Source organism: Ranitomeya variabilis, chromosome 2, assembly GCF_051348905.1.
Source record: "Ranitomeya variabilis isolate aRanVar5 chromosome 2, aRanVar5.hap1, whole genome shotgun sequence".
Classification (NCBI taxonomy): Eukaryota; Metazoa; Chordata; class Amphibia; order Anura; family Dendrobatidae; genus Ranitomeya; species Ranitomeya variabilis.
The window spans coordinates 1108150353-1108165347 of record NC_135233.1 but is presented as its reverse complement, the minus strand read 5'-3'; the positions used below and the strand labels follow the sequence as shown (position 1 = coordinate 1108165347).

General features: G+C 52.0%; 1 protein-coding gene across 1 annotated transcript; it reads left to right on the top strand.

The window, feature by feature from the left end:
• The first annotated feature begins 253 nt into the window (after positions 1–253).
• LOC143808831 (uncharacterized) lies at positions 254–12874 on the top strand. The gene is made up of 7 exons (XM_077291927.1): positions 254–1411; positions 1644–1753; positions 5322–5448; positions 5645–5725; positions 8803–8901; positions 11173–11271; positions 11713–12874. Exons 1-7 carry the CDS (start codon positions 463–465, stop codon positions 12156–12158), a joined length of 1911 nt encoding a protein of 636 aa, XP_077148042.1. The 5' UTR covers positions 254–462; the 3' UTR covers positions 12159–12874.
• The last annotated feature ends 2121 nt before the right edge of the window (positions 12875–14995 follow it).

Sequence of the window (14995 nt, the reverse complement as noted above, 5' to 3'; positions counted from 1 at the left end):
TATGTATTCTGTGTATATTCGGTGAGCACATCCCGGTGTATAGATATCGGCCGCCATGATCCCGGCGGCACCGGGCGGCTCCTCCGTCCTGTCAGACCAGTCACCGCACAGCTTGTGGTAGGTGCCAATGCCCTTCGGTGCCGAGTGACTTCTGCGCATGCTCTATACCCCACAGCTCGCCGTAGATTCCCTCCCTTCGTTGCCGGGTCACCACTGCGCATGCTCTATGCCCCACATCCGCGGTCACAGTCGCTCCTCCCTACCCGCATGCGTAGTTAGGTGTGTCGGCAGTGCGCATGCTCTGTGTTTCCGCGTCGCCCGTGCAGGTTTCCGTTCCCTGTAGTCGTGCTCCGGTGCCGCACGGCGCGGTCAGCTGTGTGCGGAGCGGCCTGAGGAGCGCAGCGCGGGGTCACAGCGGTGACGTCATCTGATGATCTCCTCCACAGCCCGCGGCTCCGGGCGATGACCTCATCCCAGAGGAAGATGGCGGAGGCCGGCCCGTCCGACAACAAGAACACGTTGAAGAAGACGCGGTTTGACCTGCGCATCGTGCAGTCGTTCCTGGTGCGGGCGCGGGAGGAGCGTCCGCTGCTGTCCATCCCGGTGGTGGAGCTGGACGATCTGCTGGCCACCTTCATCCGCACCCACCGTAAGCCGGACGGCTCGGAGTACGAGGCGGGCACGCTGCGCGGCATCCTGGGCAGCCTGGACCGCCACTTCGAGAGGAGCGGCTACCCGCATGCCATCTACCGCTCCAAGGAGACCAAGTTCCAGAAGACGGTGGGCGCCATGCGGGAGCGGCAGTCCTACCTGAAGACGCTGAGCCGCGGGCCGCAGCCCGGCCCCCAGAGCCAGCCGCTGAGCGAGCGCGACATCGAGCGGCTCTACGCCACCGGCGCCATCGGCCTGCACAGCCCCACCGCCCTGCTGCACATGCTGTTCTTCAACATCGGCCTCCACTTCAGCCTCCGCACCCTGGAGCAGCACGGCCTCCGCTGGGGCGACATCGCCCTGAAGTCCGACCCCCAGGGCAGGAAGTACCTGGAGCACACCAAGAAGCTGAGCTCCGGCCGCGGCCGCCTGCACCCCGGCCACACCATGCGCATGCAGATCTACGAGAGCCCCGAGCAGCCCGACCGCGACGTGGTGAAGGCCTACGAGAAGTACGCGCAGGAGCGGCCCGACAGGATGAAGGCCCGAGACGCGCCCTTCTACCTCACGCCCCAGCCTGACCATCGCCCCGGCTATGCCCGCTGGTTCAAGAACCTGCCTGTGGGCGAGGCCAGGATCAGAGGCATCATGAAGCACCTAAAGATGGCCGCCGGCTTGTCCCCTCAGCCCCAGATTGTCGGAGCGGACAGCGAGACCGTGAACGGCTGCAAGAGCAATGGCCACACAGTGAAGAAAGATGGTGCGTAACCATGGCAACTGCCAGCCCCCATGGACCTCAGGGGTCCTGTCCTCCACACAACTGTGTCCATCAGCCCGATCCCACCGCCACATGGGACACATCGTGGTATTAGGAGACTCGCGGTCCGGCCAGAGAGATCGGCTCCTGAATACTCCGACTCACCACATATGTTCTGGAGTCTCAAAAGGATGAAGGACGACTGCTGCTAACTGTTATCTTCCCTCTGTTACAGATGAGGAGCCACCGTACACCGACCCGAACCGCTGCTCCCCAAACATCAAGGAAGAGTGGGAAGAGCCAGCAGAGATGAGTGAGCAGGAGAAGAGCCTCATACCCGGGCGGGTGAGAGAACAACCGAGTGCAGGAGGGAGTACATCCTGTGTTATACCCCAGAGCTGCACTCACTATTCTGCTGGTGCAGTCACTGTGTACATACATTACATTACTGATCCTGAGTTACATCCTGTATTATACTCCAGAGCTGCACTCACTATTCTGCTGGTGCAGTCACTGTGTACATACATTACATTACTGATCCTGAGTTACATCCTGTATTGTACCCCAGAGCTGCACTCACTATTCTGCTGGTGCAGTCACTGTGTACATACATCACATTACTGATCCTGAGTTACATCCTGTATTATACTCCAGAGCTGCACTCACTATTCTGCTGGTACAGTCACTGTGTACATACATTACATTACTGATCCTGAGTTACATCCTGTATTATACTCCAGAGCTGCACTCACTATTCTGCTGGTGCAGTCACTGTGTACATACATTACATTACTAATCCTGAGTTACATCCTGTATTATACTCCAGAGCTGCACTCACTATTCTGCTGGTGCAGTCACTGTGTACATACATTACATTACTGATCCTGAGTTACCTCCTGTATTATACCCCAGAGCTGCACTCACTATTCTGCTGGTGCAGTCACTGTGTACATACATTACATTACTGATCATGAGTTACATCCTGTATTATACTCCAGAGCTGCACTCACTATTCTGCTGGTGCAGTCACTGTGTACATACATTACATTACTGATCCTGAGTTGCACCCTGTATTATACCCCAGAGCTGCACTCACTATTCTGCTGGTGCAGTCACTGTGTACATACATTACATTACTGATCCTGAGTTACATCCTGTATTATACCCCAGAGCTGCACTCACTATTCTGCTGGTGCAGTCACAGTGTACATACATTACATTACTGATCCTGAGTTACCTCCTGTATTATACTCCAGAGCTGCACTCACTATTCTGCTGGTGCAGTCACTGTGTACATACATTACATTACTGATCCTGAGTTACCTCCTGTATTATACTCCAGAGCTGCACTCACTATTCTGCTGGTGCAGTCACTGTGTACATACATTACATTACTGATCCTGAGTTACCTCCTGTATTATACTCCAGAGCTGCACTCACTATTCTGCTGGTGCAGTCACTGTGTACATACATTACATTACTGATCCTGAGTTACCTCCTGTATTATACTCCAGAGCTGCACTCACTATTCTGCTGGTGCAGTCACTGTGTACATACAGTGCCTACAAGTAGTATTCAACCCCCTGCAGATTTAGCAGGTTTACACATTTGGAATTAACTTGGCATTGTGACATTTGGACTGTAGATCAGCCTGGAAGTGTGAAATGCACTGCAGCAAAAAAGAATGTTATTTCTTTGTTTATTTTGTTTATTTTTTTTTTTAAATTGGGAAAAGTTTTTTCAGAGGGTCATTTATTATTCAACCCCTCAACCCACCAGAATTCTGTTTGGTTCCCCTAAAGTATTAAGAAGTAGTTCAGGCACAAAGAACAATGAGCTTCACATGTTTGGATTAATTATCTCTTTTTCCAGCCTTTTCTGACTATTTAAGACCCTCCCCAAACTTGTGAACAGCACTCATACATGGTCAACATGGGGAACACAAAGGAGCATTCCAAGGCCATCAGAGACAAGATCGTGGAGGGTCACAAGGCTGGCAAGGGGTACAAAACCCTTTCCAAGGAGTTGGGCCTACCTGTCTCCACTGTTGGGAGCATCATCTGGAAGTGGAAGGCTTATGGAACTACTGTTAGCCTTCCACGGCCTGGACAGCCTTTGAAAGTTTCCTCCCGTGCCGAGGCCAGGTTTGTCCGAAGAGTCAAGGCTAACCCAAGGACAACAAGGAAGGAGCTCCGGGAAGATCTCATGGCAGTGGGGACATTGGTTTCAGTCAATACCATAAGTAACGTACTCCACCGCAATGGTCTCCGTTCCAGACGAGCCCGTAAGGTACCTTTACTTTCAAAGCGTCATGTCAAGGCTCGTCTACAGTTTGCTCGTGATCACTTGGAGGACTCTGAGACTGACTGGTTCAAGGTTCTCTGGTCTGATGAGACCAAGATCGAGATCTTTGGTGCCAACCACACACGTGACGTTTGGAGACTGGATGGCACTGCATACTACCCCAAGAATACCATCCCTACAGTCAAGCATGGTGGTGGCAGCATCATGCTGTGGGGCTGTTTCTCAGCCAAGGGGCCTGGCCATCTGGTCCGCATCCATGGGAAGATGGATAGCACGGCCTACCTGGAGATTTTGGCCAAGAACCTCCGCTCCTCCATCAAGGATCTTAAGATGGGTCGTCATTTCATCTTCCAACAAGACAACGACCCAAAGCACACAGCCAAGAAAACCAAGGCCTGGTTCAAGAGGCAAAAAATCAAGGTGTTGCAGTGGCCTAGTCAGTCTCCTGACCTTAACCCAATTGAAAACTTGTGGAAGGAGCTCAAGATTAAAGTCCACATGAGACACCCAAAGAACCTAGATAACTTGGAGAAGATCTGCATGGAGGAGTGGGCCAAGATAACTCCAGAGACCTGTGCCGGCCTGATCAGGTCTTATAAAAGACGATTATTAGCTGTAATTGCAAACAAAGGTTATTCCACAAAATATTAAACCTAGGGGTTGAATAATAATTGACCCACACTTTTATGTTTAAAATTTATAAAAATTTAACTGAGCAACAAAACGTTTTGGTTTGTAAGATTTATGCATCTGTTAATAAATCCTGCTCTTGTTTGAAGTTTGAAGGCTCTAACTTATTTGCATCTTATTAAACCTGCTAAATCTGCAGGGGGTTGAATACTACTTTTAGGCACTGTACATTACATTACTGATCCTGAGTTACATCCTGCATTATTCTCCAGAGCTGCACTCACTATTCTGCTGGTGCAGTCACTGTGTACATACATTACATTACTGATCCTGAGTTACATCCTGTATTATACTCCAGAGCTGCACTCACTTTTCTGCTGGTGCAGTCACTGTGTACATACATTACATTACTGATCCTGAGTTACATCCTGTGTTATACTCCAGAGCTGCACTCACTGTTCTGCTGGTGCAGTCACTGTGTACATACATTACATTACTGATCTGGTGTTACCTCCTGTATTATACTCCAGAGCTGCACTCACTATTCTGCTGGTGCAGTCACTGTGTACATACATTACATTACTGATCCTGAGTTACATCCTGTATTATACTCCAGAGCTGCACTCACTATTCTGCTGGTGCAGTCACTGTGTACATACATTACATTACTGATCCTGAGTTACATCCTGTGTTATACTCCAGAGCTGCACTCACTGTTCTGCTGGTGCAGTCACTGTGTACATACATTACTGATCCTGAGTTACCTCCTGTATTATACTCCAGAGCTGCACTCACTATTCTGCTGGTGCAGTCACTGTGTACACACATTACATTACTGATCCTGAGTTACATCCTGTATTATACCCCAGAGCTGCACTCACTGTTCTGTGTAATATCACTGACTGATGTGCATATAATGAGTCTCCATGTATCAGTAACTGTCTCCTTTGGCCGCCGGTCACGTCTCTCTGATCTCCAGGGTGTGGTCACGTTCCATGATGTGGCCGCGTATTTCTCCGCTAAGGAATGGCTAAGACTGGAGGAATGGCAGAAGGAGCTGTACAAGAACGTGATGCGGGAGATCCACGCTGCTCTGGAGGGCATGGGTAAGACGAGGCACAGGACTGTTCAGTGTGGGGTAAAGGGGAAGGCTGCAACTTGGGCTCGGACATGGTGGGGAGGTAGCGATGTCTTCACCATGGTTTTATGGAAGGATCTTCACACAGCTAATCTCATAGGTGGATTTTTCGTATTTGCCCCTTTTCTGGAGAAGAGATTTAATGATTTACTACTTCTTCACAGGGTATAAGATCATAAATGGAGACGTCCTCCTGAAGATCAAGGACGAGGAGCAGAAGAAAAAGAGTCTGGAGCCCGGGCAGTGTGAGTGTGATCCGATGCTCTCCTAGTCTAGTGCCCACATGTATACGGGGGACGCTCTGCTGTAGGGTCGTGCAGTGTTGGAGGGTATGACCATGTGGCCTTGTACGGAGGACGCTCTGCTGTAGGGTTGTGCAGTGTTGGAGGGTATGACCATGTGGCCTTGTACGGAGGACGCTCTGCTGTAGGGCTGTGCAGTGTTGGAGGGTATGACCATGTGGCCTTGTACGGAGGACGCTCTGCTGTAGGGCTGTGCAGTGTTGGAGGGTATGACCATGTGGCCTTGTACGGAGGACGCTCTGCTGTAGGGTTGTGCAGTGTTGGAGGGTATGACCATGTGGCCTTGTACGGAGGACGCTCTGCTGTAGGGTTGTGCAGTGTTAGAGGGTATGACCATGTGGCCTTGTACGGAGGACGCTCTGCTGTAGGGTTGTGCAGTGTTGGAGGGTATGACCATGTGGCCTTGTACGGAGGATTCTCTGCTGTAGGGTTGTGCAGTGTTGGAGGGTATGACCATGTGGCCTTGTACGGAGGACGCTCTGCTGTAGGGCTGTGCAGTGTTGGAGGGTATGACCATGTGGCCTTGTACGGAGGATTCTCTGCTGTAGGGTTGTGCAGTGTTGGAGGGTATGACCATGTGGCCTTGTATGTAGGACGCTCTGCTGTAGGGCTGTGCAGTGTTGGAGGGTATGACCATGTGGCCTTGTACGGAGGACGCTCTGCTGTAGGGTTGTGCAGTGTTGGAGGGTATGACCATGTGGCCTTGTACGGAGGACGCTCTGCTGTAGGGCTGTGCAGTGTTGGAGGGTATGACCATGTGGCCTTGTACGGAGGACGCTCTGCTGTAGGGTTGTGCAGTGTTGGAGGGTATGACCATGTGGCCTTGTATGGAGGACGCTCTGCTGTAGGGCTGTGCAGTGTTGGAGGGTATGACCATGTGGCCTTGTACGGAGTATTCTCTGCTGTAGGGTTGTGCAGTGTTGGAGGGTATGACCATGTGGCCTTGTATGGAGGACGCTCTGCTGTAGGGTTGTGCAGTGTTGGAGGGTATGACCATGTGGCCTTGTACGGAGGACGCTCTGCTGTAGGGCTGTGCAGTGTTGGAGGGTATGACCATGTGGCCTTGTACGGAGGACGCTCTGCTGTAGGGTTGTGCAGTGTTGGAGGGTATGACCATGTGGCCTTGTATGGCGGACGCTCTGCTGTAGGGTTGTGCAGTGTTGGAGGGTATGACCATGTGGCCTTGTACGGAGGACGCTCTGCTGTAGGGCTGTGCAGTGTTGGAGGGTATGACCATGTGGCCTTGTACGGAGGACGCTCTGCTGTAGGGTTGTGCAGTGTTGGAGGGTATGACCATGTGGCCTTGTATGGAGGACGCTCTGCTGTAGGGTTGTGCAGTGTTGGAGGGTATGACCATGTGGCCTTGTACGGAGGACGCTCTGCTGTAGGGCTGTGCAGTGTTGGAGGGTATGACCATGTGGCCTTGTACGGAGGACGCTCTGCTGTAGGGTTGTGCAGTGTTGGAGGGTATGACCATGTGGCCTTGTATGGAGGACGCTCTGCTGTAGGGTTGTGCAGTGTTGGAGGGTATGACCATGTGGCCTTGTACGGAGGACGCTCTGCTGTAGGGTTGTGCAGTGTTAGAGGGTATGACCATGTGGCCTTGTACGGAGGACGCTCTGCTGTAGGGTTGTGCAGTGTTGGAGGGTATGACCATGTGGCCTTGTACGGAGGACGCTCTGCTGTAGGGCTGTGCAGTGTTGGAGGGTATGACCATGTGGCCTTGTACGGAGGACGCTCTGCTGTAGGGTTGTGCAGTGTTGGAGGGTATGACCATGTGGCCTTGTATGTAGGACGCTCTGCTGTAGGGCTGTGCAGTGTTGGAGGGTATGACCATGTGGCCTTGTACGGAGGACGCTCTGCTGTAGGGTTGTGCAGTGTTAGAGGGTATGACCATGTGGCCTTGTATGGAGGACGCTCTGCTGTAGGGTTGTGCAGTGTTAGAGGGTATGACCATGTGGCCTTGTACGGAGGATTCTCTGCTGTAGGGTTGTGCAGTGTTGGAGGGTATGACCATGTGGCCTTGTATGTAGGACGCTCTGCTGTAGGGCTGTGCAGTGTTGGAGGGTATGACCATGTGGCCTTGTACGGAGGACGCTCTGCTGTAGGGCTGTGCAGTGTTGGAGGGTATGACCATGTGGCCTTGTACGGAGGACGCTCTGCTGTAGGGCTGTGCAGTGTTGGAGGGTATGACCATGTGGCCTTGTACGGAGGACGCTCTGCTGTAGGGTTGTGCAGTGTTGGAGGGTATGACCATGTGGCCTTGTATGGAGGACGCTCTGCTGTAGGGCTGTGCAGTGTTGGAGGGTATGACCATGTGGCCTTGTACGGAGGACGCTCTGCTGTAGGGTTGTGCAGTGTTGGAGGGTATGACCATGTGGCCTTGTATGGAGGACGCTCTGCTGTAGGGTTGTGCAGTGTTGGAGGGTATGACCATGTGGCCTTGTACGGAGGACGCTCTGCTGTAGGGCTGTGCAGTGTTGGAGGGTATGACCATGTGGCCTTGTACGGAGGACGCTCTGCTGTAGGGTTGTGCAGTGTTGGAGGGTATGACCATGTGGCCTTGTATGGAGGACGCTCTGCTGTAGGGTTGTGCAGTGTTGGAGGGTATGACCATGTGGCCTTGTACGGAGGATTCTCTGCTGTAGGGTTGTGCAGTGTTGGAGGGTATGACCATGTGGCCTTGTACGGAGGACGCTCTGCTGTAGGGTTGTGCAGTGTTAGAGGGTATGACCATGTGGCCTTGTACGGAGGACGCTCTGCTGTAGGGTTGTGCAGTGTTAGAGGGTATGACCATGTGGCCTTGTACGGAGGACGCTCTGCTGTAGGGCTGTGCAGTGTTGGAGGGTATGACCATGTGGCCTTGTACGGAGGATTCTCTGCTGTAGGGTTGTGCAGTGTTGGAGGGTATGACCATGTGGCCTTGTACGGAGGACGCTCTGCTGTAGGGTTGTGCAGTGTTGGAGGGTATGACCATGTGGCCGCTTGCTCATTTGTCCACTTCTATTCTCTCCTGACAGCACAAGATTCCAGAATCGCTCCAGACATCTTATTGAGAGTCAAACACGACGGAGGAGACCATGAGCAACTGGAGGAGGAGCGCGAGACATCCAGCCCTGGTGAGTCTGCTACACAATGTTCGTCAGTCTGATCTGCAGTCACTGTTCTGTTGTCTTCTACTTTAATCTCTATCACTGGGGTAGCGCTGTGGTGGCTGTATATTAGTGATGTAACCCCGGTGGGGGTGGTGACTATTACTGTTGCGATGCGGTGGAGGTGGCGGCTGTATTACTGGTATAGCGCTGTGGAGGTGGCTGCTGTATCACTATTGTACCGATGTGGAGGTGACGGCTGTATTACTATTGTAGCGATGTGGAGATGGCGGCTGTATTATTGCTACAGGGTGGTGGAGGTGCTGGCTGTATTACTATTGTAGCAAGGTGTAGGTGGCGGCTGTATTACTATAGTACCTTGGTGAAGGTGGCGGAGTGGGGGTGGCGGCTGTATTACTATTGTAGCTTGGTGAAGGTGGCGGAGTGGGGGTGGCGGCTGTATTAATGGTATAGTGCGGTGGAGTTGTCGGCCGTATTAGTATTGTAGCGCGGTGGAGTTGGAACTTGTGTTCTGATATAACGTGGTGAAGGTGGCGGCTGTATTACTATTGTAGCGCAGTGGAGGCGGCGACTGTATTAATGGTATAGTGCGGTGGAGTTGGCAGCTGTATTACTATTGTAGCATGGTGGAGGTGGCGGCTGTAATACTGGTATAGCGCAGTGGAGGTGGCGGCAGTTTCACTATTTTAGCATGGTAGAGGTGGCGACTGTATTACTGGTATAATGCTGTGGAGGTGGTGGCTGTATTATCGGTATAACACGGTGGACTTGGCGGCTGTATTACTATTGTAGCAGTGGAGGTGGCGGCAGTATTACTATTGTAGCATGGTGGAGGTGGCGGCTGTATTACTGGTATAATGCTGTATTACTGGTATAATGCTGTGGAGGTGGTGGCTGTATTATCGGTATAGCACGGTGGAGGTGGCGGCTGTATTACTATTGTAGCATGGTGGAGGTGGCGGCTGTATTACTGGTATAATGCTGTATTACTGGTATAATGCTGTGGAGGTGGTGGCTGTATTATCGGTATAGCACGGTGGAGGTGGCGGCTGTATTACTGGTATAACGTGGTGGACTTGGCGGCTGTATTACTATTGTGGTGGAGATGGAGGCTCTGTTTCTGGTATAGAACGGTGGAGGTTGTGGCTGTATTACTGGTACAGTGGTGGCTGTATTTCTGTAATTGCATGGTGGAGGTGGTGGCTGTATTACTATTGCATCGTGGTTGAGGTTTCAGCTTTATTACTGGTATAGAGGTGGCGGCTGTATTACTGTTGTAGCACTGTGGATGTGGTGGCTGTGTTTCTGGTATAGTGCAGTGTAGGTGGCGGCTGTATTACTGGTATAGCGTGGTGGAGGTGGCGGCTGTTTTACCGGTATATCTTGGTGGAGCGTGGCGGCTGTATTACTATTGTAGCGTGGTGGTTGTATTCCTGGTATGGCGTGGTGAAGATGGCGCCTGTATTACTATTGTAGTGTGGTGGAGGTGGCAGCTTTATTACTGGTATCGCGCAGAGGTGGTGGCAGCTGTTTTTCTGGTATAGCGTTGTGGAGGTGGTGCCTGTATTACTGGTATAGTGTGGTGGTTGTGACGGCTGTGTTACTGGTATAGTGCGGTAGAGGTGGCAGCTGGATTGGTGGCATAGCGCGGTGGAGGTGGCAGCTGTGTTACTGGTATAGTGCGGTGGAGGTGGCAGCTGTATTACTGGTATAGCGTGGTGGAGGTGGCGGCTGTGTTACTGGTATAGCGCGGTGGAGGTGGCGGCTGCGTTACTGGTATAGCGCTGTGGAGGTGGCGGCTGTGTTACTGGTATAGCGTGGTGGAGGTGGCGGCTGTATTACTGGTATAGCGCGGTGGAGGTGGCGGCTGGATTGCTAGTATAGTGCGGTGGAGGTGGCGGCTGGATTGCTGGCATAGTGCAGTGGAGGTGGCAGCTACTGTTATAGCGCGGTGGAGGTGGCGGCTGGATTGCTGGTATAGTGCGGTGGAGGTGGCAGCTACTGATATAGCGCAGTGGAGGTGGCGGCTGTATTACTGGTATAGCGCGGTGGAGGTGGCGGCTGTATTGCTGGTATAGCGCGGTGGAGGTGGCGGCTGTATTGCTGGTATAGCGCGGTGGAGGTGGCAGCTGAATTGCTGGTATAGTGCGGTAGAGGTGGCAGCTACTGGTATAGCGCGGTGGAGGTGGCGGCTGTATTTCTAATGTAGCATGGTGGAGGTGGCTGCTACGTTACCGGCACATGTCAGATGTATCTCTGATTGGCCTCTGATTCCAGGTATCCCAGGATTCGATCCTGATCTTTCCTTGTGGAACTTAAAAGAAGACATGTTTTCTCCAGAGGACGGCAAGGAGCAGACGCTACATGCTGACGCAGGTGTGTAAATCTGTCCGCCATGTCCTGATTAAGTGCTTTTGAAGGGGTACATACCACTTCTAATCATTCACAGAAATGTCATAGCGTGTTGCCTAAGATGGTCTCTACAGATCGATCACAACACTTAGTACTGGTCAGGTCGTTTACACCAAACTCATAACTTGTAGCTGGGGCCAACGACATGTCACATGAGTGCCCTTGATGCTTTTACTGGTCACCAAGTGCTCCGTCTGCGGGCCTGTCTTCCGTCTGCGGGCCTGTCTTCCGTCTGCGGGCCTGTCTTCCGTCTGCGGGCCTGTCTTCCGTCTGCGGGCCTGTCTTCCGTCTGCGGGCCTGTCTTCCGTCTGCTGGCCTGTCTTCCATCCCATGAGTTGCTTTCTCATCCGGTGACCATGGTATCCTCCGTATCAGACTTGTAGTGATGGTCTTGTTCTTCCACAGATGCAGACATCATCTCTTTGTCGCAGCCAACCTTTGCCTCTAACCGGGAGCCACTACCGGGTATCTCCACCCTCTGCGTAACCACTCGACCCCGTCCTGGCAAGAGAAAGCGGCGTCCCCCTCAGAGGCGGAGTTATGAGAAAACTGCAGACACTGAAGACGATGACTTGGATGAAGACAATCACAAGCAGCGACTGCCAGGTCGTAACCTTTCCCCCAAAGAGCGAGGTGACTGGATGCCCCACGAGAAGATCGTGCAGTGTGACCTGTGCGAGCGCACCTTCAGTAAGCGCACCAATGTGCTAGAGACGCACCAGTTCTGTCCTCAGTGTGGGGGAACTCTAAACCCACTGCACAGCAGCAACAGGTTCCTTGAGACCACCACTCACCAGGTTGCTGACGCTAACCCCAGCTTCTCCTGCCATCTGCAGGGCCCGGTGGGGTGAGTTTCCCAGTGGCGACCCTCTATCGTCTACACTGGATCATAATTTATTACGAGGAGTGTGCAGCCTTCATTTTAGTAGAGACGTTATTCCCGCTGGCGATCCACCCTTCATATCGCCTAGCCCGATGAACACAGGTAGGCACGAGTCAAGGACAGTGTTAGCGCCACAGCCGTGCCTTATTGTAAGATCCCGGTCTTCCTTTTATAGCCTGGACACATTGGCATCACCCCTAGCGGCTGCCTTGGCACTGGGATTGGTCTGTTGTTTTTAGAGGGTGATGTTTTGCTCCTCTACCACCCTGAGCAGTGCTGGACACAGCTCGAAGACTGGGCCAGATGTGGGCATTTTTTATGGGACGGCACCACAGTTATTGGAAACGTCAGACAGTATTATGCGTGGGGCCGTCGGCACTGTTTCATCATTGGTTTTAACTTTTATGTGTTTTAATGTTTGTTTTTATTTTAATTATAAATGCGGAGGTAAAGATGATGTGGGGTGATGGATCCCCGCTACCAGTAACAGGCTGATTGTGGCTGTGGCAGTCCATTATTTCCAGTATATAAATGAGGGTTTTTATATCCGTACCCCGAGAACTGAAGACGGCGGCCACTGCATAGCATGGCTCCTGACCCCTTCTAACCACTGGCCAGAATTATAGGGGAGACCGTTTGCCTTCCACTTGGATAGAATTAAAATCTATACTGCAGCATCCAGTATTATTGGTTATACTCCCATCCCTCTAGAGCGGAACTCACAATTCTGCCATTATATCCTACATCAGTTCCTACATTCCAGTGCCGGACCACCGATAACAAGATGTATGCCACATGCAGTGCTCCAGTCTCCATACCTTCTCTACATGACATTGGATGCAGGTCGGAAACTGGAGGGTTGTATACTACTGTGCAAAAGTTTTAGGTCGGTGTGGGAAAAAATGCTGCAGAGTAGGAAACTTTCAAAAATGGAAGTGTTAATAGGATTTACATTTCTCATTTCTTAATAAAATGATTAACAGTATCTGGTGACCACCTGTGGCAGTCATCCTCTGTGTCTGGTGACCACCCGTCACAGTCATCCTCTGTGTCTGGTGACCACCCGTCGCAGTCATCCTCTGTGTCTGGTGACCGCCCATCGCAGTCATCCTCTGTGTCTGGTGACCGCCCGTCGCAGTCATCCTCTGTGTCTGGTGACCGCTCGTCGCAGTCATCCTCTGTGTCTGGTGACCGCTCGTCGCAGTCATCCTCTGTGTCTGGTGACCGCCCGTCGCAGTCATCCTCTGTGTCTGGTGACCGCCCGTCGCAGTCATCCTCTGTGTCTGGTGACCGCCCGTCGCAGTCATCCTCTGTGCCTGGTGACCGCCCGTCGCAGTCATCCTCTGTGTCTGGTGACCGCCCGTCGCAGTCATCCTCTGTGTCTGGTGACCGCCCATCGCAGTCATCCTCTGTGTCTGGTGACCGCCCGTCGCAGTCATCCTCTGTGTCTGGTGACCGCTCGTCGCAGTCATCCTCTGTGTCTGGTGACCACCCGTCGCAGTCATCCTCTGTGTCTGGTGACCACCCGTCGCAGTCATCCTCTGTGGCTGGTGACCACCCGTCGCAGTCATACTCTCTGGTGACCTCCAGTCGCCTCCATCACTTCTGCTCCTCGCTTGTACACAGGTTATGGAGGCTTTCGGCAGGAGGTTGTGCCAAACATCTTGGAGAACGGACCTCAGATCTTCTGTGTATGAGGCTTGTGCAGATCCTTCTGTCTCTTCATGTGATCCCGGACAGACTGGATGATGTGAGATCGGGTCTCTACAGGGAGACGGATCATCACTTCTAGGACCTCTTGGACATTGGCTGGTTGGTTGGGGCCATTCTAAAATTTGGAGCCAGACACACCTCCCTGATGGAATTACAAGATGTATAAATATTTGCATGTATTTCTCAGCATTGGGAATACTAAGAAATAGGCAACGTTGAGCATGATGGTCAGCCAAGTAAATGTAGTGCAGCAGATTCATGTTGTTTCCGTTCTGAATTGGAGGAGGACCAGCAGTGCCATCAGATCAGAAATGGCAGCGACCAGTGGAACAACTACACCCATCCACTGTCTGGAAACTCTGGCCAGAAGTCGTCTTACTGGAAGAATTGTGGCCGTAAACCAGACCTTCCACAAGGGAAGACGGCCATGTGACTCAACTACAGTTATGTATGAAAACAGGAACTAGGGGTAGAAGATTGTCCGCAGGTCTCTGGACTGAGGAGTGAAATGTGGAAAATTTGGCTGTTACAGAAGCAGATTGTTTCCGGAGGGCGTGGGAGCAGCACAGTAATTAGGGTCTGCAGGAGCGGGGATGCACAGTGGGGGGTCCTGCAAGTTTGAGGATGCATTTAAGCAAATTGTGTTGTCCATTTGGGCACGATTAATGGTGTCCTCAGTGCTGAAAAATCCATGAGATACTTCTCCATCCTGTAATACCACCAGGAGGCATCTGGCCGCAGAATAAATATGGAGCCAACATCATTAAGGATGAGGCGTCTTGGGAGTAATGATCCGGCCTCACAGATCACTGGTCTCATATCATCCAGTCTGTCTGGGGTCACATGAAGAGACAGAAGGATCCGCACTAGCTTCATACATAGAAACATGGAATTTTAAAGTTGGAAGGAACCTCCAAGGTCATTCTGTCCAACCCCCTGCTCAATGCAGGAGTCACTAAACCATCTCAGACAGATGTCTGTCCAGCCTCTGAAGATTTCCATTGAAGGAGAACTCACCACCTCTCGTGGCTGCCTGTTCCACTCATTGATCAACCTCACTGTCAAAAGTTTCTTCTAATATCTAATCTGTAT

What these genes read in the sequence shown, in the direction of transcription:
- LOC143808831 (XM_077291927.1), top strand. Translation starts at nt 463, where the DNA reads ATGACCTCATCCCAGAGGAAGATGGCGGAGGCCGGCCCGTCCGACAAC. An exon ending in GCGCGAGACATCCAGCCCTG is followed by an intron (nt 8,902 to 11,172) that starts GTGAGTCTGCTA and finishes CTCTGATTCCAG; the next exon opens with GTATCCCAGGATTCGATCCT. An exon ending in GACGCTACATGCTGACGCAG is followed by an intron (nt 11,272 to 11,712) that starts GTGTGTAAATCT and finishes GTTCTTCCACAG; the next exon opens with ATGCAGACATCATCTCTTTG.